The sequence below is a fragment of the Pezoporus flaviventris genome, unplaced genomic scaffold, assembly GCF_033815535.1.
Source record: "Pezoporus flaviventris isolate CSIRO_AGI_PZ_B2104156 unplaced genomic scaffold, CSIRO_AGI_Pfla_v1 ptg000029l, whole genome shotgun sequence".
NCBI lineage: Eukaryota > Metazoa > Chordata > Aves > Psittaciformes > Psittacidae > Pezoporus > Pezoporus flaviventris.
The window spans coordinates 12,111,327-12,132,472 of record NW_026892577.1 but is presented as its reverse complement, the minus strand read 5'-3'; the positions used below and the strand labels follow the sequence as shown (position 1 = coordinate 12,132,472).

The 21,146-nt window shown below is 38.2% G+C and overlaps 1 protein-coding gene across 3 annotated transcripts in view; it reads right to left on the bottom strand.

Annotated features, from left to right (window-relative positions):
- Positions 1–20,832, bottom strand: part of LOC133272204 (gamma-aminobutyric acid receptor subunit pi-like) — a 46,690-nt gene extending 25,858 nt beyond the window's left edge. Inside the window, exons 1-3 of one of the 3 annotated variants that reach the window (XM_061459059.1) lie at positions 20,755–20,832; positions 13,114–13,202; positions 6,955–7,058 (exon numbers count right to left, since the gene is read on the bottom strand). In XM_061459059.1, coding sequence (XP_061315043.1) covers positions 6,955–7,058; positions 13,114–13,169 — 160 coding nt within the window. In that variant the 5' untranslated portion in view covers positions 13,170–13,202; positions 20,755–20,832. Of the gene's footprint in view, positions 1–6,954; positions 7,059–7,302; positions 7,434–13,113; positions 13,203–13,386; positions 13,523–20,754 lie in introns of those variants that run through there. The other 2 variants (XM_061459058.1, XM_061459060.1) reach the window with 2 other exon arrangements.
- Positions 20,833–21,146: the final 314 nt, after the last annotated feature.

Below are 21,146 nucleotides of genomic sequence, written 5' to 3'. Positions count from 1 at the left end.
GTAAATGCTATTTTTGTGTGTGTGTGAGGCTAAACACAGTTTATGGCTCCTTACTAAATAAGCAGATTATTAGTAACAGAATGAGTCTCCCCACAATTATTCACCAGGGTTTTCCCTGAACTTCCTCTGAAAGGTCTGTTGACAGTGTCAAAAACAGGGCAGCAGACCAGATGGGGCAGTCAATTCCTACATTTCCATATGTTTGGCAGGAATTTTATGTATAATGACAGCTTCAGAAGAAATTGACCGATCTTCAGAAGAAAACTGAACTTAAGTCCGTCCTGCATTAGTTAAGAGAATCTTCAAACCATGGCAAATATCCACCAAAGGGTGTGCCTTGTTGCAGCAATGGGTGTACAATTCAATTAACATATATTTTAACTTTTACTGAAATTTATGTACAAAGCCTGTTACTTCATGCACTTTACAGATATTCACAGTAACCCCATATGGGAAATTAGCCAGAAGAGTGGCAGACAGCACACCTAAAAATTAAGTCTGGTTCACTGCAATGATCACAGTCTGTTAATCTTTGCACCAAAAAAGGAAAACCACCACTGTGTCACATTGGTATTTGTAACTTTGAAGACCAACTACTTAAATCAGTCTGCACTATTGTGAACTGCCAGTGCTGAGCTATTAGCAACAGCACTTTCATTTAGTTTAAGAAAACTTAAGATGATTCTGATATTTGGAAATATCTCAAAAGGGATGGCTTTTTGGAAGAACACCTTACCCTTGCACAATATTGGATAAATACTATGCAACTCTAACTTAGAAGGAAAAGTATGACCAGAATAATTTATTGTAGGTTCACTAAAAACTGGGGGTTTTCTGCCTCACTGACAGATTTGCTTTGGTTTAGAGCATTATGGGACTTTTAGATGAAGTGGTAAATTAAGCTTGGATTTTTCTGGTGCATTAACGTCCCACCACAAGACATCTTTCTTGACAAGTACATGTTACATGAAGAGACTGGACAGATTAAGACAGGCCTTTTGACAGATCTCAACTGTAATTTTTGATGCGAAGACATCAGAAGATAGATCCATTTCTAGCAGGAATCAGCTTCGATCTTATTTGTTCACATCAGTGATCTTTAGTCAGTGATGTAGTTTCATTGGTACAGTTGGTGAATAAGACAAAAATTGGTAGGGAATGTAATAACAGCTTGTTAAATCATTTGTCAAAAATACCCACTTTAATACAGCCAAATGCCAGCAAGTAATGTGGGGACAAATAATGCAGACAATATGTACAGGATAGGAAACTATCCTGGCAAGCAGTGCCTTTGAGAAGGATTTAGAGGTTGTCACAGATAATCATTTCAACATGGTCTTTCCGCATTATGCTTTGGCAGAAGCACTACTGCAATGGGGAGCAATACATAGAATTAAGTTATCTTGCAATCTAGACTGTACTGGCAAGTCTGTTATGAGATTACTGTGACATGATTTGTTTTCCACATTTGAGTTTAAAAAAATGTGCAAACAGCAGACAGAGTTCAATTGAGAGAGAGAGAAATATTTCAGAGAGAGAAGACAAAAACCTCTGGAAGCTTAGTATCAAAGCTTGTAACATGGAAATTAAGGAACAGCATTTACTCAGCTCCTCAAGAAGATGGAGAGGTGACTTGCCCAGTGTCAGGAAGTGCACAGAAACACTATCCAGTGGGTAAGTTGTACACATTCTTTGACTAAGCAAAGCAAGATCCCAGTTTATGGAAGCCATAGGCAACATAAAACTTCAAATAAATTGATCTTTGTCTAACTGAACTTAATCACTGTTCATCATTTAGAGTCTCTAGAACTCAGCATTTAGGGGCAGGGAAGAAAAATAAACACAAACCTACATGCAGGAAGCTGGGTTTGGTGGCAATGATTGTCTCAGAGTGTCTCTTATCTCCATGGGAAAGTAAGGAAAATATACATTAACATCTGTATGCTGAAGTTTATAGTTTTGCACCATCACTGATTTATTAAGTCACAATTTTAAGGATTCAGTAGGGATTCAAAAGATATTTTTCCCAAATATACAACTGGCTGGACACATTCTGGGCTTTTTGCCTTTCTCTGAAGGCAAATTGGTATATAAAATAGTCTTTAGATTATGATCATTCGGTGTTTCATGTACTCTGTGAGGTTGTCTCACTAAATCAAAGGGTCTTAAACACAGCTGATATTCTGAAATCTCCTGGTCTCTTTTGGGGGTATACTGTAAAAATCTGAGGACTAAAATGCCTTCATCTAATTAAACTCATAAAACCTAATATAAACAACATTTGAGGAAAAAAAAACCCGATGACTGGTCTTACATAGAAGGTTGGACTCAAATTTAATTTGCTTTCTTGAATTAAAACCTTAAGACCATGAAATGTATTACTCATTACAAGGCTAAGGAAAATAAACTTTTAAATATAGTTTAGAATAACTGATTTGAGCATGACACTTTTCTATACCACTTGAAAGCAGCTTCCATATTCAAATATACTTAGCTGTGACCTTTTCCTAGTCTCTCACTTTTTAATGAGAACACTTAAATTATCACATTCAATCACAGAACAAAATCTATTTGTGTAAAATTATTTACAAGATTTAATGCATCCCTTACCACCTCCATGTGCCTGATCCAAGGCTCACTGAAGTCAGCAGGAATTGCTCATTAATTCAGAGAGGTTTGGCACAGCACTTAACGTTACAAAATTGGCCTACACAGTTTCAGCAGAAAACCTGGTGTTGAAATCAGCTCGTATTACTGAGATAAAGTTTCAGGGTTATGTAACACATTTAAGGGAAATAACTATACATTTTTAAATCCCTTATCTCAGCTTTTCTTTAGAAGACTTTCACATCTACTTAAAGTCAAAGATGGATATTATTACGATAAGGGGTACTATCTACTAACACTACTACAGAAGTATTTCATATTCCAGTACAAATAATGGTTAAAATCATTCTAGAATAGGTAATTTTTTTTATTCATTAATGGAACTGCCTGGTTTTATCTGTTCAGTTTATAAATACTGAGCTGGTTCATCAAGCAAAAGAGGAATATAAAAATGCTATAGTTAAGGAAAAAGAACGTTCTTAATAATAGTATTTGGATGAGGGCAGAGGCAAGTAACCATTTCAGCTTGGATTTCTCTGTACATCGTGTAAAAGTAACACCATCATTTGGTAATTGGTATGTGCCACCCACCAAACAAAAAACACTCACTATATTTTACTTGTCTGCAAACTTTGACATACTAATACTGCTTTCAACTGATCTAATTTTAAGCACCTATTTTAGGTGCCTAGAGACGGGAATGACATTCTGTATTGGGCGTAAATGGCAGCCTTTAAGCAACAAGGGTCTGGAGGGGTGGCCTGAGGGGAGGAGATGACTTAAGGCAAGATTAATCCAAGCTTAAAATCTAGAAATCTATTAGTTCACACACAGTATCACAGTATCACAGTATGTTAGAGATTGGAAGGGACCTCGAAAGATCATCTAGTCCAATCCCCCTGCCGGAGCAGGAACACCTAGATAATGTTACACAGGAATGCGTCCAGGCGAGTTTTGAATGTCTCCAGGGAAGGAGACTCCACAACCTCCCTGGGCAGCCTGTTCCAGTGTTCCGTCACCCTCACTGAGAAGAAGTTTCTTCTCAAGTTTAAGTGGAACCTCTTGTGTTCCAGTTTGTACCCATTACCCCTTGTCCTATCATTGTTTGCCACTGAGTTCCCATCAATGTAAGGGGAGAAGCCAATTTCTGAGTTGTTATACAGCTACTGGATTCAAGGGAAAAATATAATGTCCTTGTTAATGACACTAGCTGAGTTGTACCCTCTTAGGTAATTGCCAGTCATCCACCAGTCCCAGCATAAGGACCAAGCATGGACAAATAAGCAAATGGAGGGCTTATTAAACTAAATTTATGATTTCCTTGACTGGTAAATATTTGTGTTCCTCCTGGCTTTAGGAAAAAGGGAACCCTATTTTATGATCATTTGTTTATACTTAACGCTTTCTTTTCAGGACTAACAAAATCCAACATTTTGCTAAATATTAAGTTCGGTGTCACTGATTTTTTTTAAGAGTATGATTGTATCTTGGCAGCAAGCATCCTTCAAAAATCCACATTTCCTGCCTGAAGAAAAATTTCAAGGACAAACAACTTTGAGGTGACTTTGAATTATGTTACTCTACATTCAAGCTAACCTCTGGCCCGCTCACACTTGATATAAATCAGTGTTCCATTATGGCTAGCTAACATTAAGCTCAAAGCATTTTAGATGCCAACAAATAATACCAACTAGTTTTATGACAAATTTCTTTACAGATATTTATGAGTGCATATCCAACTGACCGCAAATATGCATACTTTCAAAAACAAAGGAATTTTGGCACAAAAAAAAAAGGGGGGAGCCAAATGACTTAAAAGGGGGCTGACTTTAGGATATTATTTTTAGATAGTTCCATGTATCGACATACACATACTAGGTTCCCATTTTATGCAAATCCTTTCGTGCACTTCAGACAGCAAATATAGATCTTGGGGTTAATATGCACATACATCCTTTTCTGTGCATGTTTCTAGAAAAACAAATTTACAAATTTCCTTCTCAGAGTAAATCAGCACTGATGGGTTGACACAGAGCTATATTATATCGAAGAAAGTAAGGATTTTCAGGGAAAAAGGATGGTAAAAATAAAAAGGCACATAAGAGGTATAAATTACTAAATTACTGTAGCCATTGATGTAATTCTGAGTAAAGCCAGTTATACTGAAATCTTTCTCACAAAGAACAGATACAAGGTACACCAGCTGCAGGCAGATAATATCCATAGGAATAAGGAAATTATTGAATAGAACAAAACTAGGATAGCTGTGGTCACAGAGATCAGTATAATACAGTGATTTGCTAAAGCGAAGATTCGGGTCGTTTACTAGCTCTGCTTCTGAGGAGAGGAATAGCTTTTCCTGGACCTACATCTCATCCAAGCTGCAGCCCACTTCGTCAGCAACAGAGAGGGGTCAGGGCTGCAAAGACACCACTCCCCAAGCATTAATGTCTCTCTTACATGGAAAACGGTCCCAAAAGGTCTTGCCAAAAGCTACAGATCCAAAAATCATAGAATCATAGAATCGTAGAATAGTTAGGATAAATACTTCCTAGATCATCCTAACCTAAATTATTCCATTAAAAAGTAATTTCTCTTTGTAAATTCTCTTTACCAACCCTGACAGCATCAATAAAATGCATTTTTCAGATTCTTATCCCATTCCTTCAGTAGTAGGGCTAATATAGATCCTGACACACAGTGTTTGGACGCCTCAGCTGTAGCGAGCATATGCAGCAACAGTGGTACTGTCTGGAAATGCTAGACTGTCTCTGCATACGACAGAAGATCTGCACTTGAGCTCCTCTGGGATTTGTAAGCAAATGCAGAAAGTCCTTAGCATCCCTCCAAACAAAATTCACAGGCAGAAAATCAGCTACAGCTCTGCTGCATTATTACAGCTGAGAAAAAAAAAAGCTCACATTAGGAAAGGGAGATTTGTAACTCAAAAGTGCTTTACTGCTGGTCTTGAATACTATCATAGGATTTTGAAATTACGTTCTGTTTGTGTCCACCAAACTACATCCATCATGGCAGTGCCAAAGTATCGCTAGTACTAGCCTTAAGCAATGAACAAAATATATTAATGGCCACTGATCATATAATTATTTTCCATTATGCATCACCTCCAATGCAAAGGTGTTAGCTTATTAGCATTACTTCTATTTTGTAGAAAACCTTAGACTATGTAAATACTTTATAGCAGTTTTTATCAGCAGCTGAGACAAACATAATCATACCAAACAGATTAAATAGGTTTCCCTTTCTCCTAAACCTAAAATGCAGATTTATCTTATTATTTTTATGAAATGGATTTAGAAATTGCACATGATGTGGAGCACCCTTATTGAACAGGCTGATACTCTCACCAAGTATTTGGATGGCAAGAGGTAACAGTATGGTCTGAGAAACACTTTAGCCAACCATTAAGAAGGACATGAAGGCATACCAAAGTCATTTGAAACCTTTAATGATTCTGAATATTTAACTTAAGAACTATTGTGTACCATTCACTGTGCAAATTAATTTTCTGACAGATGTGGTGTTGAGCATCTTTTCAGCATGCAGAGTATTTTCTTTTTCAGAGTTCTGCAGTTACTCTAGGCAGATATCGTCACCCAACCTCACAACTCCTCAGTATTTCTGATACACGGAATAGCCTGATTCAAGCAAGGAAGGTGTCTGTCTCTGAGATTTCAGGTGCCTAACATTCACTGTACTGCAGGGCAGTAAAATCTGCCTTCATGCAGTGGACTATGGGGGTCTTCCAACCTGGTGACCATGAATTTCTAATGCAAGAAACTCAAATTTTTGTTTTATTTTTCCTTACAGTTCTGCAGTGAAACAATTCAGTGACCTTTAAGACCCAAGGCAAGAAGCATTTATGGAATAATTCTCTTGCATTCTTACAGTAGATGCACTTAATCCTTGATAAAGTAACAAGATTTGCCCGTGCTTTTATAAATATTTTGATATATAAAGCTTTCTCATCCTTAATCAAAACTTTTTACAGTTATTATTTAGGAAATTAGAGGAAATTGTGCTTTTAAATAGTCAAGGCATGACAGCTTATTTCACAGAGGACACATTAACATCGACAGTCAAGTCCTTAACTTGACTTGGAAGTTTTGTTTGTGAATGCCTGGAATATATATATTTCACCTTGGGCCACAAAAGCTATTATGTTACATCTTATTTTATCATAGTACGTCATGTACAATCAGATCAGCCTCTGTCAAACACCGGAGGAAAAAAGTACAGCAAAAAAGAACATTTGCTCTCATCGCTAAATTTCAGACACTGCATTACATTGAGGCTCAGTCTTATGGAAACAGCTTTTCTACTTACTATCAAAAAATGGACGTAGATACTTGTTGTACCCTTTTATTATTTTTTGTATAGTTGGAGGTAGAATTTCACCTTTTCCTTCAGCTTTGGAAATTTGCATTGACCTAAATGGAATTAAAACAGTGAGAATGTTTTAAAAGAACATCATCAATTATAGTAGAGATGACATTGCAGGAAAATACTGTATTAGTTTCAAGGTTACTGATGATTACTGCCCATCAAATAACATATTAGGAAACATTTGCACATATGCATTTCACAGCACAGATTTTATAACGGGCATTAGTCTCTTACTGGAAGAAAACAACACTTTTTTACCTTAAAGCATACCATTTCTTAATACCTCACCTTAGAAAACAGTTCCGTCTTCTTTAATACCTTCTCTGTAAATAGGACATTACTATTATAATCTAGGAATGTGGGAAAAGTGTTGGCTGTTTATTTTAGCATTTAAAATTAAGCTTCTTTTTACATAATAAAATACATTCAATTTAGCTCCTGGAGAGAGGCAGAAACCAGCCTCAGAGATTAGTGCATAAAACCGCTTTTAAAATCCTGCTTTTATAACACAGTTTTTAAACAGGCTACAGAAATAACCCTGTTGGGCAAAACTGGTGAAGCATAGTGAGAATGCAAACCACTGCTTTGTTTGAAGTAATTACAAATATGAACCACAAAAGCTAAATGGAAATAAGTAAGAAATTTTAAAACCCTGGGGCCCCTGCAATAGCCTCACTGGGAGGGTGAGGGAAGGCACTAGAGAAGATGCATACCACAATTGCAGTTTTTTAGTTAGACTACATCCAGATTAATTTTTATATATTCCCACTTTGTCTTTTATAGGTCTTTATAGCTAGCAGCTGCGGATGGGCACCTGCGGTCATGAAGGGCCATTACACAGACAGTAACTGTCCCATAGCAAAGGATAACTTTGTTCTTAGTTTCTGCCTAACCCCTAAGGTGAGCACCTGAGTGCAAGCAAGGTGTGCTCACCCATCACAGATTTAGGCTGTGCTCTTCATAAATTAAAACACAAGTGCTACTGACTGCTCATTGCCAGTGATTTCAGAAAAGTGGCGGTATGACTCTAACTATGAAGGTGAGAAGCAAGTAATTAATTGACTCAAGGAAGCCCAGCTGGTTGCAGGCAGAGGCGTTGTGTTCTGATGGAGAACAGCCACTACATATTCACCAGGAGGTTTCTCTGCTTCTTATTACACACATCAGAAGTGACTGGTTACTAGAAGCAACCAGTTTTACTCCCATACAGAAGATATGAATTGTAGATGTGGTGGCTCAGTGCTGGAGAGAAGGGTGTAAATACAAATTGATGGTCAAAGGGTCTCTCCCTTTTTGTGTTCTTTCCTAGTCATGCCCAATCCTCGCTGAATTTCTTCCTCCCAGTTCTACTTGGGCTGCTTCTGAGAACTGTTTGCTCTTCCTAATGATGTTTCAAGGTCTCCTGTAGCTTTCTAAAGCTTGTGCCTTTGATTTTAATTTTACCATATTTCTGAGGGAGCTTGAGCTGTTCTGTCAGGAATCTGTGGCTTTCACTCACTAGGAACAATCCAGTATCTTAGATGAGCAAAATTTAAATGTTGAGATGATCTCACCAAGTACATGTGGCCAAATCCCACTGTGGTTTGTGATGTGGTGTCTGCTGTCCTGAAACACCGCTGTGTGATTTTTCTGTTCAACAAGCCATACTCCCACATAAGTAGCTGTTTTTCATTAGCAGTCTTGCAACTTGTGTAGCTCAGGTATTTGAACGGTCCTGTTTACTTTCCGTATTTTGTTCCTGATTTTTTTATTGTTGCTAGAGAACTATGTAATTACTTAATGTAGGTGTGGTCTTGAGTAATGCCATTATCGAAATAACAAATATTTATCCTTTGTGTACCAAAGAAGCAAGCATGGTTACATTCAGTATCTGAAGGGGGCCTATAGGGATGCTGGGGAGGGACTCTTCATTAGAGACTGTAATGATAGAACAAGGGGTAATGGGTTAAAACTTAAACAGGGGAAGTTTAGACTGGATATAAGAAGGAAATTCTTTCCTGTTAGGGTGGTGAGGCACTGGAATGGGTTGCCCAGGGAGGTTGTGAATGCTCCAGCCCTGGCAGTGTTCAAGACCAGATTGGATGAGGCCTTGGGTGATATGATTTAGCGTAAGGTGTCCCTGCTGATGGCAGGGGGGTTGGAACTAGATGGCCTTAAGTTCCTTTCCAACCCTAACTATTCTATGATTCAATGATTTATTTAAAATATGAACATAAATAAAAGGGCCAGTTCTATGTTGCACAAAAGTCTTGGAATGAAAAATGTACTTAAATTTAACTTTCAAATACTGTGCTTGCAGTAGATATTTCTGCTTTTGAAATTTACATGTAACTTTAGCTAAGTGTTCGATGAGCTGCATGAGTTTGATTTCATAGTTTTACTGGATTCTTCTGAATAGCTTTCACAACCTGTTAAACAATAAAATAAAACTTGTCCCTTTTCCACTACAAGGACATAATACTGTTGTGCTGATCAATATGCAACTACATAGTGGTCTGCTGCATTATCATTGACCGTTATTTTCTAAAAGATATCTTAAATTTTTGCCATTGCTGTTTGGAAGTCCTTTCCTTAAATCACCTGTGGAAATAGTTCTTTATTTCCCTCAGTAATACATAATGTGTAGTCTTTGGGTTTTGACTTTTACGGGTAAGAACCTGCTGCCATGGAAAAGCAGTTGTGCAGTACCTGAGGCAGTGAATTAATGGGGTACCATCCCTTGTATCCTCTTTTGCCCGGCAATCTTTGACAAGTCTTACCACATTAAGCCAATATATGAGAGGAATCTGATGCCTCATATATGTGAGTGTGTGGTGGTACCATCTTGGTAACTTTGGGGATATTTAGAAGCAGCTTGTCAGTGTTGAAAGGTAAGGAATCTATAAATGTTATGTACCTTACACGGATTTGCTTATCAGCATTTCAAGTGAGGATGCCCTGTTTCATTTAAAGTGCTCTTCAATTCATGTGCCCCATTCATCACTAAACAGCTGAACACATTCCTATACTCTGTCATATAGCCTTATGCAGGAATCACAAAGGATTAATGTAAAAGCTGAGTCTCATTCCTCGTATGCGTGTACATCTTCTCATCAATGCATCTAAGCTTCTCTTTTACCCTGTATTCTTCTTGCTGTATTTAACTAACTGCATATGTTTTAGTTCCTCCATTTTCTTAATATATTTGAAAGACACAGGCATGCATCTAAGTATGGAATTGCCTTGAAACAGCTGTTCCAACCACTGAGAAGAGAATAGGCTTTTGTAGAAGAAAACTGAATATGTATTTGACAGCTGGGAATATCTATGTGTTCTGGGCTGTCAATGTATAATACATGTTTAATCTCTTCAGGTTCAGTGATGCATTCTTTCTTTTATAAAAGGTGAATTATAATTATTTAATTTTCTTAGTTGTATTATGGTTTAAAAATGTAATATTTTTACAGGCTAGGCTGAACTTGATAGGTATAACAACTGCTTGTTATTTAAGATACTCTTAAGTCAGTGTCTTAACAGAATTGAGTAACTGGAGGAGGAAGAGGGCATGTCTGCCCTTAACAATAGTATACATCACCACTTAAAATGTAAGTGCAGTCAAGACACATGTACAGGAATATTTTTCCTAGGTATTTTTTGTCACAAGTTATGTATCGTGAAAGAGGCATAAACACCTTAGAACCAAAAGAAGAGAGAAAGAAAATGCCAAATACAGTCTCTGAGCAACAACCCCCTCAGGAAAATCTAGGGTAAAATAGTTGTTTTCAGGCAAACCACTGACAGGCGAAGGGTTTACTGATGTAAACAAAGAGGTTACTTCTTATTTCATGCCCAGGTTGCTCAAGAATACAGGCTTTTGTATAGTCTCTGTGGATAAACTGCAGAAGAATCACCTACATCACCGACATTCTCTGTGTCAAAACCTCCAGTACCCCTACTGATTTTTTGGTTAATTGGTGGGGCTGAAACACTAGCATTATGTTACCATTTACCAGATACAGGAACAAATACTTAAATAATGTAAGTGCCCCTAAACTCAGCCAAAAAACGAAAGACTAAAAATCCCACAAAATAAATGGGTGCCCTTCTTCGGATCAAACAGCAGATATTTACTTAAGCTAATCCCTGATAATGAATCTATTTATTACTTTGATCAATTTGCCTCAATTTTTTCATTTCTACTTTTTTAATAAAAATATTTCCAGGAAACTGATCCAGGCAATGCCCTGGATATAGACTCTAGTATGTGTGTCTATGATGTAATTGTAATGTAATTTAATTCAAGTGAAATTAAGAAATGTCATTCAGGAAGGGAGAGCTAGAAAGCAAGGTGACATTGTTAGCATGTGTGTTGTGACAGATCATGTCCTCTCTATGAATATGAAAGGAAGATGAGGCTCTAAACTTAAAATAAAAAAACATCACCAAACATTATTGGTTATAAAATACTCTGTAGAGGAAAGCCTCTTCACGCATTAGTCAGAGTTTGCACATGTGGGTTGCCCACAGGGTCAGCTACAGATCAGTCCTTGCCCTTGCTTCAGTACACCTCAGTCCTTGGATATTGCTTAGAATTGTTTCTCTCTTTCAGCGCCAAGCAGCTAGTTTTTTATTTTAAACGCCATTTTCACTATACCTTCCTGATGTGTGTGCTGCAAAAAAGCATTTGCGTGCCTAAGCATCACCTTGGCTGTGAAACAGGCAAGGGGCAAAGCTGCATCTTAGCCTGTGTTTGGATTTGGATACTACATCAGCTCAATACTGTGCACTTCCGTCCAAGCTAAACAGGTGCTATGCACGCACATGATTCCCATGGATGCTGCACAGGAGTTAACTGTCTGTGATTCTGGATACTCTTAGCCATGTGAAGCTGTAAGAGGATTTGAAAAGTCTGCCTGATAATGAAGGCAATTATACACTGCAGGCTGAACTTCTCAAGGAAATTAACCTCCTTGTTACTTAGATGCTTCTGAAATTTTGTTGGTCTCTTACCAGTGTTTTATTACTGCAAAGCCATGAATCATGCAGTGATTATAGAGTGTGACAAGTCACAGCTGACAAGGAAGGAAGGTAGAATTAGAGCAAGTGTGTGTTCTGAACAAAGATCTCTTTATAGCACTGGAGAAGGTGTGGGAGATGAATGCTTGAAGCTCCCTTTCAGGGGAATCTTTCACCTGCCCTCACAAGTGGAGGCTTTATCTAAACATGCGTTTGCACACCCACCTGAACCAAAACTCAGGCAGAATCTTACCGTAAGGAGATTGGGAGACCAAATAGGTTAGGTAATTTTACACAGAATTGGCTAATAGACTTTAAATACTTCAGTTAAAAGTGGTAGTGACTATGTCCATGCTTGTCTTTTCTTATTAGAATTACTTACAAAGAATAGTTTTTCCCCATTTTTATATAAGGAATATATTTTCAGCACTCTATTCCTATCTTAAGGGTTTTTTTTTTTGTCATGGCAACTGCACTGTTAGCAGGGTTACTGGTACACAGAAGGAATCAGTTTCACCTTCCAGCTTAACATAACTAATCTTTTCTAAAGACTTCATGATTTCATCACAGAGAATAAGAAGACAACATTTTAATCAGGTAAATCTTTTTAAGACACTCTCCTTTAGTAATGAATGCACAGTGATGACTCTACTACCTCAAGCTTACAGTACATTTAGGTGGACTGTGTGCTTCCGTCCTTGGGCAAGGTACCGTGCTCTAGGCAAGGACCCATCTAAATTTGTGTCCTTCTAAATCTGCTAAGCATCTGATGATATTCACATTCTTTACACAGTAATCCTTCATTTGAAGGATCATTTGCTTAAATTAAATGTTTTGAGGTTTGGTTTTTTTTTCCTTCCTCATCAGTCTTCTTAATGAAAAACAACTGTACCTCAGTTAAGGTAACCAAGATGATTCATGGAGTTCGGTCCTGTATTTCTGTTAATATTCAGGTGGTTTTATCTTTTTAAGAGACAAGATTCAACTGTCGAGATTTGGCTCTGTTACCTGGTCAGATATATTTCTAATTGAAAGCAAATTGATTATAAACCAACTGATATTACTATATGTTTAAGAAATAATATTTTAGCAAATATTTCTTACCTACACATCATCAACAGAAAAAGGGCTCTGAGACTCCAGCATTTAAGACTGCACATTGTCAGGTGTGGTTTTGGAAGCTCTTGTAGCCCCTAAAAAAAAAAAAGTGCAGAGGCAATGTTTTACAGTACATTTGCATTTCAAATACGCAAATTTCACAAGGTTTTCAACACTACTGTATCTTGAATAGCTGCTGCTATAAATCTATTAGTAAATAATGATAACAATAAAAACCCTCAAAACATAAAAAAAGACATCAGCAATTATTTAACTTACCAATTGAAGCTGCATTCCAGTGTATTACAGCTCTTTTATTTTTGCATCTGTCCTTTAGATATTAGGAAAAGTAATTGTTTTGAGAAATCATGCAATCATGCAGGAGAGTCATAAACAGTTTTGTGTCTGCTATTCAGGCTTGTAAATAAGTGTCTCTGGTACATCAGTGCACTCTGAACGGAAAATATGTAACTCCATCTTATAACACAGCTGTTCAAGAGCAGCAGCATCATTGGCATGGGGGTAGCAACAATACCTGTGATGCTTATCTTTGGCAAGCTTTTTGTTAATGAAGTAAATCAAAATGATATGTTTCTGCCTCTAGCTATTACAAAAAGATCCTTTGACTGTATATAAATAATCATATATAAGCATCTGCATCCATCAAAATGCTTGGCTGAGGCAAGATGTTTTCTTCTGAATGAGATTTCTTTGCCTTTGTCAGTATGATTCACATCCATAATGGTTATTTTAAGTAATCTGTCAGCACTGTAATCCGTTTCTGGATGAAAAGACTATCAGTCTATATTTTAATGCATTCGTGCAACAGATCTGAAATTCATGGGCTAAGCATACTTTTGCTATACTTCATCACGGCACATAAATGTTATTTTAAGACTTCCTTCAAAACACAAAAAAAAACAACTACATGACAGGAACATTACCCAGAATCTGCAAAACAACTGTTAAATGTTAATATATACAAATGAAATATCTGTTGTAGGTTTTAGAAAGGGACAATCAAACAATACTATTTTTGGTGTCCAAAATATATTTTGCAGGAGTCTCTTGCACTTCAGTTTCACAATAAATTATAAACAGTAAAGAATTTGAAGCTTCACAACTTGAAGCTTTGTTTCACCATCCTTTCATTTCCAATGCAAAATTCTAGTGAACCTTTTTCTTTCGGTCTATAGCTCTAGTAAGAGCAACACAAGTGGTGTTTACTTAAATTAATGCAGTGTAAATGGTATCTGACTTGAATGTAACAGTGGTGAAGTGACTAAGTTAATGTCTCCACAGAAAAAAAAGCCAATTCAATGGCTTTTCAAACCAGTAAAAATTCTCAGCATCTTGGATACTTTAAGCATACATCAGCCTGGTAAATATTAATGGCAAAATAAATCATACACTCCTACTGACTTCCACAGAAAATCATGCATGAGACATTAAGAGAGCCTGTAATAGGAAGATACAGCACAAATGAGCAGATGGTGTTGTCAGAACATTGCTCTCAAAATGCTGATTCTGGAACACTCCTGGTGCATATCGTGGGATTTCTTTTGCGTATCTCACTTTGGGTTTGGATACTTTCTACATTCACTATCTTTATCTCAAAGGAAAACATGCTAAAAATAAGGATTATCTTTCTGGTTTCCCAGAAAACCTCTTACTGACTTCATAAGTACTTCATAAAGCTGCTTTTATATTTAGCTTTTGAATTGCTACTATGAGCTCCTAATGTGTTTGAAGATCCTTTATAAACAGATTAAGGAAACCTATGGATATTTCAGTACTTATTTGGTTTTAGTTTTCACAGTACTGAAGATCAAAATGAATGGGCTGATTACTAATCTCTTTCTAAAGCAACTGGTTTACCTTTAGATCATAACCAACAATCAGTGTAGCAATTTTATGGGGGATGGGGTGGAGAATTATTCTCTAACACCTGAAAGGTCAAATCCATTCTATGCTAGATGGATTAATTTTGTGTGCCCAGGAAGGGAGATCATGGAAATAACAAGAAGGAAAAGATCTTTTATTTCTAGATAAGAATATTAATCAAGAGATCCAATTGCCACGTCAATTGGCAGCTCATCACTGCAAAGGGACACTGCATGTCAGCCAAGGAATAGAAACGGGTAGCTACTGAAGTCTTCAGCAGTTTCACAAATAATACTTAAGCTGGATATATAAATCACTGCTGCATGTGCATACATGCCTGCATACACACATTTTCTCTGATGTCCTTACTGAGCTGGTTTGTTCCATTGAAAGCTTACTGAGCTGGTTTGTTCCATTGAAAAGCTTGCCTCTTGGCATGTTTGCACATCCGGAACTTTCCTCTGCCATGCATTCCTTTATCAAATGCAATACACTCACTGCAGGTTTCCTTCCTATATATGTAGACCCAATTAAATACTGGCATTTAAAACTAGTTTAGCAGGACTCAGAATATTTTCCTTTCTCAGAACCTATGAAAATATACATAACCTGTTTTCTGCATGGAATATCAAGCCTTTGAATTTTACCAGACAGGCTACATGTTGTCCAGATTATTGTGCATATACTAACACATCTTCATGTTCTAAACATACTATTAAGTAATTGAGCTGAAGGTAACAAATATCTGCCCAGTTCCCCATATGATGGGACAACACTACTTTCTACTTTGAATTAGACTAGCTTAGGACTGTGAAATAGCAGGTAATAGTTTGGAATTTCTTCTGGGAATCCACTATGTATTAACTTCAGCATGAGAGGAAAAGTGAATTATGCAAGTTTAACAAGCCTCTGACACCGAAATAGGATGAGCAGAGAGCTGGCAGAGGTTGTAGCAGTATCTTGAAATTTCACTTGAAGTGAATTTTGTGTGAATGAATCAAAGAATGAAATATATATTATACCAAAGAAGGACATGGAACTGTTGGAGCAAGTCCAGAGGAGTGCCATGAGGACGATAAGGGGGCTTGAGCACCTCCTCTATGAAGACAGGGTAGAAAAGTTGGGGCTGTTCAGCCTGGAGAAGAGAAGGCTGCGTGGAGACCTCATAGCAGCCTTCCAGTATCTGAAGGGGGCATATAGGGATGCTGGGGAGGCACTCTTCATTAGGAACTGTAGTGATAGGACAAGGGGTAACGGGTTAAAACTTAAACAGGGGAAGTTCAGTTAGATATAAGGAAGAAGCTCTTTACTGTGAGGGTGGTGAGGCACTGAAAGACGTTGCCCAAAGATGTGGTAAATGCTTCATCCCTGGCAGCATTCTGGGCAGAGCTCTGGGCAACATTGTCTAGGATGAGGCATCCACACCCATGGCATGGGAGTTGGAACTTGATAATCTTAATGTCCTTTCCCACCCTAACTATTCTATGATTCTATGATCTTATCCACAGGCAGATGCACGAAAAGACTAAAAATTATTAAAGAAACCTTGGCATATGGTATGCCATGTGCCTGAATGCCCATGGCTGCTATTGCAGGCATCTAATGAATAGAGTTGTCTCAAAATAAGAAGTCAACAGCAGTTTTATAGATTGAAGTCGCATTTGATTTCTGCATTCAAACTGTTGAATGGCAGTGCTTTTAAGTGCTTGATTGAAAAGTAGCTGGAAATTCAGGAAGCATGCAGTCAGAGTGTCAAAGTGTAACTACCTTCCCTGCCCTGTGTTGTCCTACTTGCAATGTCCACTGTAACTGCTGTGTGGCCCATGAGTGTGCGTATATATATATATATATATTCTTCACTCTATCCTCCATTTGTTAGATCAACATGAAACAATTAGAGGGGAAAAAAATGTAAGGCTGAAAATACTAAACACTTGATGGAAGAAAGGGAATGGATATATGCAAGACAGTCACAAGGTAAAAGAAATGAAAAGGAAAAACTCCTACAGGATATGGCCCCAGGAGGCCACTGTCACTTCCAGATTCTTTAGTCATTATCAGTGGCTTCTCCCATTTTTCTGGGTCATCTTCCTCCCTCTTCTTATTTTCAAGTTGCATAGGAAATATTTTACCTTCACCTGTGCACAAGCAATAAGTTAAAATTAAGGGACAGAGTAAATTTTGCTTGTCACTTGGAAAAGCCAACTCCACTTATTGAGAGTAGTTGCAGATATTTTGGTGAATAAAGTGACATGCTATCTGCCTATGTATTAATCTGAAAGCCTCTCTAATAGTCCTAGCTTTGATACTTTTTAAGTCTCCCTAAACTACATAGGTCATGGAAGAAAATGCAAATTTTTCACAATTAAGGTTATTTTTTCATGTTAAGATTGATTAATGCTGCAAAGAGCATGGCTTGAATAGTAGAAAGAAATCCTTTTTAATGGGGTAAATCAGAAAGAAGGAATAAAACCCAGAAGCAGCAAAACTCTGCATCTGACTGGTAAATTGACAGATGAAAGTAGACCAATGCATATGTCTGCATCCTCTTATAAGGGGCACCCTCTTATTTGCATGACAAGCTGGCTCTTGGCATACCAGCTAGCTCACTTCTAAACCCTAGGCACATCTATCTTGCCTAGCATGGACATAAACCATGCCCAAGTCTCCTTGGGCAAGCAAGCAAAGTTAGATTTACTTGGTCCATGGGAAGTAGCTGTCTTGTCATGTTTTCTTTGCAGAAAGTAGTACAGGGGCCATCTGTGTGACAGTGCTATGTTAACAACTGGGTGGATGTCAAGTTTCTCCTGTTGCTGTATCTAGCAATAGATCAAAGCGAAATACTGAATTTCAGTTATGTTGTGATGTTCTGATCAATAGAGTTGTCACATATGCCAGGTGATATGAATAATAGCTGAAAACGTCACTTTCTCACTGAAATACTCGGGAAGTTGCTTCAATCTGTACATCTTTCTCAAGTTTTGTGCTCTAAGATATTTTTGTCAAAGGCACTGTTCAACATCAGAAGCTCATATTCTTAATAAAAGTAGAATGAATTTAAAATTTGCCAGAAATGAAGATTTGCTTCTCTGGTGTAGCAAAATGAGCTGCAAGCTAAATGTCACAATTAAACATCGCTTATATATGTATAGAACATTGTATAAGAGTCTTTCAAATTATCCTGAATAAATTGGTATGACAAACATACGAGATTTCATTTACTTAAATATATATATATATGAATTAGCATTGCAAGATTTCAGACTGGAGCAGCAACAGCTCGGTGACAGATTTCAATGTCCTGAATGATACACAAATTAACATGTAAAATCACTGATCTCAAAAGACACTGGAAGGTCATAAACTAGGTCAAAGAAACACTGTTGCAGCCATTTTATTTTACTTTTTTTTTATATCAGCACTTCTAACCACAAAGGGAGTAAAGACTAGCCAGTATGCTGCTAATACTCTATTAAGTATATGAATACTGTCTAATTGTTAAGGGCATTTTCAGTTCTAGACTAAGGTCTGTATTTCTCACCAAGTTCTCTGCCTCAAAGTCACCCTAACAAAGATTTTGACTTTGCAGGAAGGTGCAAACAACTTTCATGTGCCTAACACTGATGGCTTAGGTTGTCTCCCACCTCACAGCTGCCTGGGTGAGCATTTCAGGTGACCAACCTTTTAAAGGGTACCCACAAGTGGGGGTTGAAAGCAGATACAGTGCTACTACAGCACCAATACCACACTTCACTAGTTACAGGGACCAGGCTAACTTGTTTCTGTAGCCTGCAGCAAAATGGAGCCACAGTTTTGTCTGGGCACTATCAAAATAGATATGATTGATATAAATAGTTGAAAATCCATAAAGTTGGACAGAATATGATGGTTCAGATTAAGAAAGCAACAACTTGATTTGAAAAGACAAGTGAAATCGTATCTTTCTGATGCCAGTTTAAATTATTGTTCCTTGTGAAAGTTACCAGAGCTAGAACCTTCTAGGTCTTAACCTGGAGGGCAGTCTCCCCATATAGACACTGATGACTGTAAGCTTTGCTCAAGTGTTTTAATATTGTAGAAACCATCCAGGACCCAAGTTATCTGCCCACAGCTTCCCTCCATATAGCCTCTGACATGGGAGAATGAGAGAGACATCTCCCTATATGTCACTGAATACATGCTTGAGGCTCTAAGAAGGAAAATAATAGCCCTGCGGTACCTGATTAGGCTTAATCATATCCGTCTTCTATCCTTGTTACAGATTTTGGAATGTACCCCTGCGATTTATGACAGAGAATCAGCCCCTTGGTTTGTAATTAATTTTGTTTGCAGTTGCAAAGACTTGTTTGTTTGATGGGGTAGAAGGAGAAGGGAGGGCATATGCCCCAGTGACACCTTGTTTCCCATGGAAATTACTAATTTGAACCATAGATTTTTCCTGTTTTGACTGTCCTTATGCATACCTGTAAACCTCCAGAGAAAGTCTTACTTTTCTTGGGACACTCAGTCATCAAGCAGCTACTTGTCAGTTTAAGCCCAAGGTCTGTATTTCCATGCTGGATTAGGGAATGTCCTGGCTACAGGATACTTACAAACTAACCATTCTGAGCAGTGCAACAGGATGAAAGACTAGGAAGGAGAAAATTGGTTTTCAAAGCAGTTTAGAGGTTTTACATCTAGGAAGCTTTTGCATGTGAAATGAACTGGCACAAATTGATTAAAATCACTCAGTAGAAACACATGTATTAGCAAATGACAATCACAGGAAGAAATGCTTTTAATTGTACAGCCATGCACAAATGTGAATGCTCTTGAAGTTCTGTGTCCTGAGCTCAGCTGCATGCGTCTGTACCTGCCAAGGCTGAAGCCAGAGGAATTATTCTGACTGAGATGTGGAACTGGGCTCAAAGTATGCAGGAGCTCACCCAAAGAGGAAATCACAAGAGGAGCTTTAAAAGCATGTGGCATGTTTAATAAAATATGTATTTCAGATTTATTTTTTTTTCACAGTAATGGAGATTTACCTCATCTTCCCATGTGGTAAGCGTGTGGCTGTTTTAGGAGCTTCCTTTTCTTTAAGGACATACTGCTTTAGCTTTATTCTATGTCGGTCACTGTAACTGCCTAGTTTTGTCATGATGAAGAGCAACCTTTAAGAAGCCTATTTATAAAGATTGAATAGACATTGAAATTATGTACACAGTCACGTGATTCTTTTATAATTAGAAAAAAGCCTGCTAGAGGAACTAAAATGTTCTCATTTAATTAAAATACTTCCTTTCACGATGACTCAATGCCCAACAACAGGTTTAACCAACATGATCTATTTTCATTCAAATATTGTACCCCTTTTTAAGCACTGGCTCATTGTTCAACTATGTTTTCATTTGAGGTGAGATGTACAGATTTGATAGGGAGTTGCAAAAAAATGGAAGCTAGCTCTTAAATTGTGTTTCTGGGAGAAGTTTCTCCATATGCCATTCACTGCTTTTAAAAACAAGTTTTTGCAGGCTTTTGTGGTGAAACTCTCTTCTCAGATTTGACTTATTAATGGCAATTTAAGTTATTCTGTGACATTTTAATCCAGCAGAATGCATCTTAGTAATACCTCAGAGGAAAAGCTAAGTATTTTAGAGACAAACAATTGAGCAGAGAGGGGGAGGAATGCGAAGGGAAGGCAGGAGTACCCCGAGGAAGGGCCCAGCGCTTGGACAGGCTCCCGGCGGGAGGGTGTCGCGTTCCCCGAGGACCACCGCGGCTTACCTGGGCCGGAGCCGCGGCCCCTCCGCGGCGGCAGCGGGCGGAGCGCGGCGGCCGCCTCCGTTCCCCCTCGAAGCCGGCCGCGGACTGAAGGGGACCGCGGGTTCGAGCCCGCCCACGGCTGCGGTGGGCGGCAGCAGGAGAAGGCCCCCCCGCTACTCCTAGTTTAAGCCCCCGTAGGTGCCTCTAAGCAGAATTGTCCCTTCCCTGCCACTCCTCCTTTGCTTCCTAACACCCCTTTGCAGTTTCTGGTGTGTTTGAGGGAAACAATGCTGGAGGGAGAAGTGGTGTGGGATCCTGGCCACACAAAAATCAGTGGCAGCACTTCCCACCGTTTCTTCTTTGCCGTGCCTCTGTAGCAGAGCTTGCATAAAACTTCCTGCGTACTGCTGTGT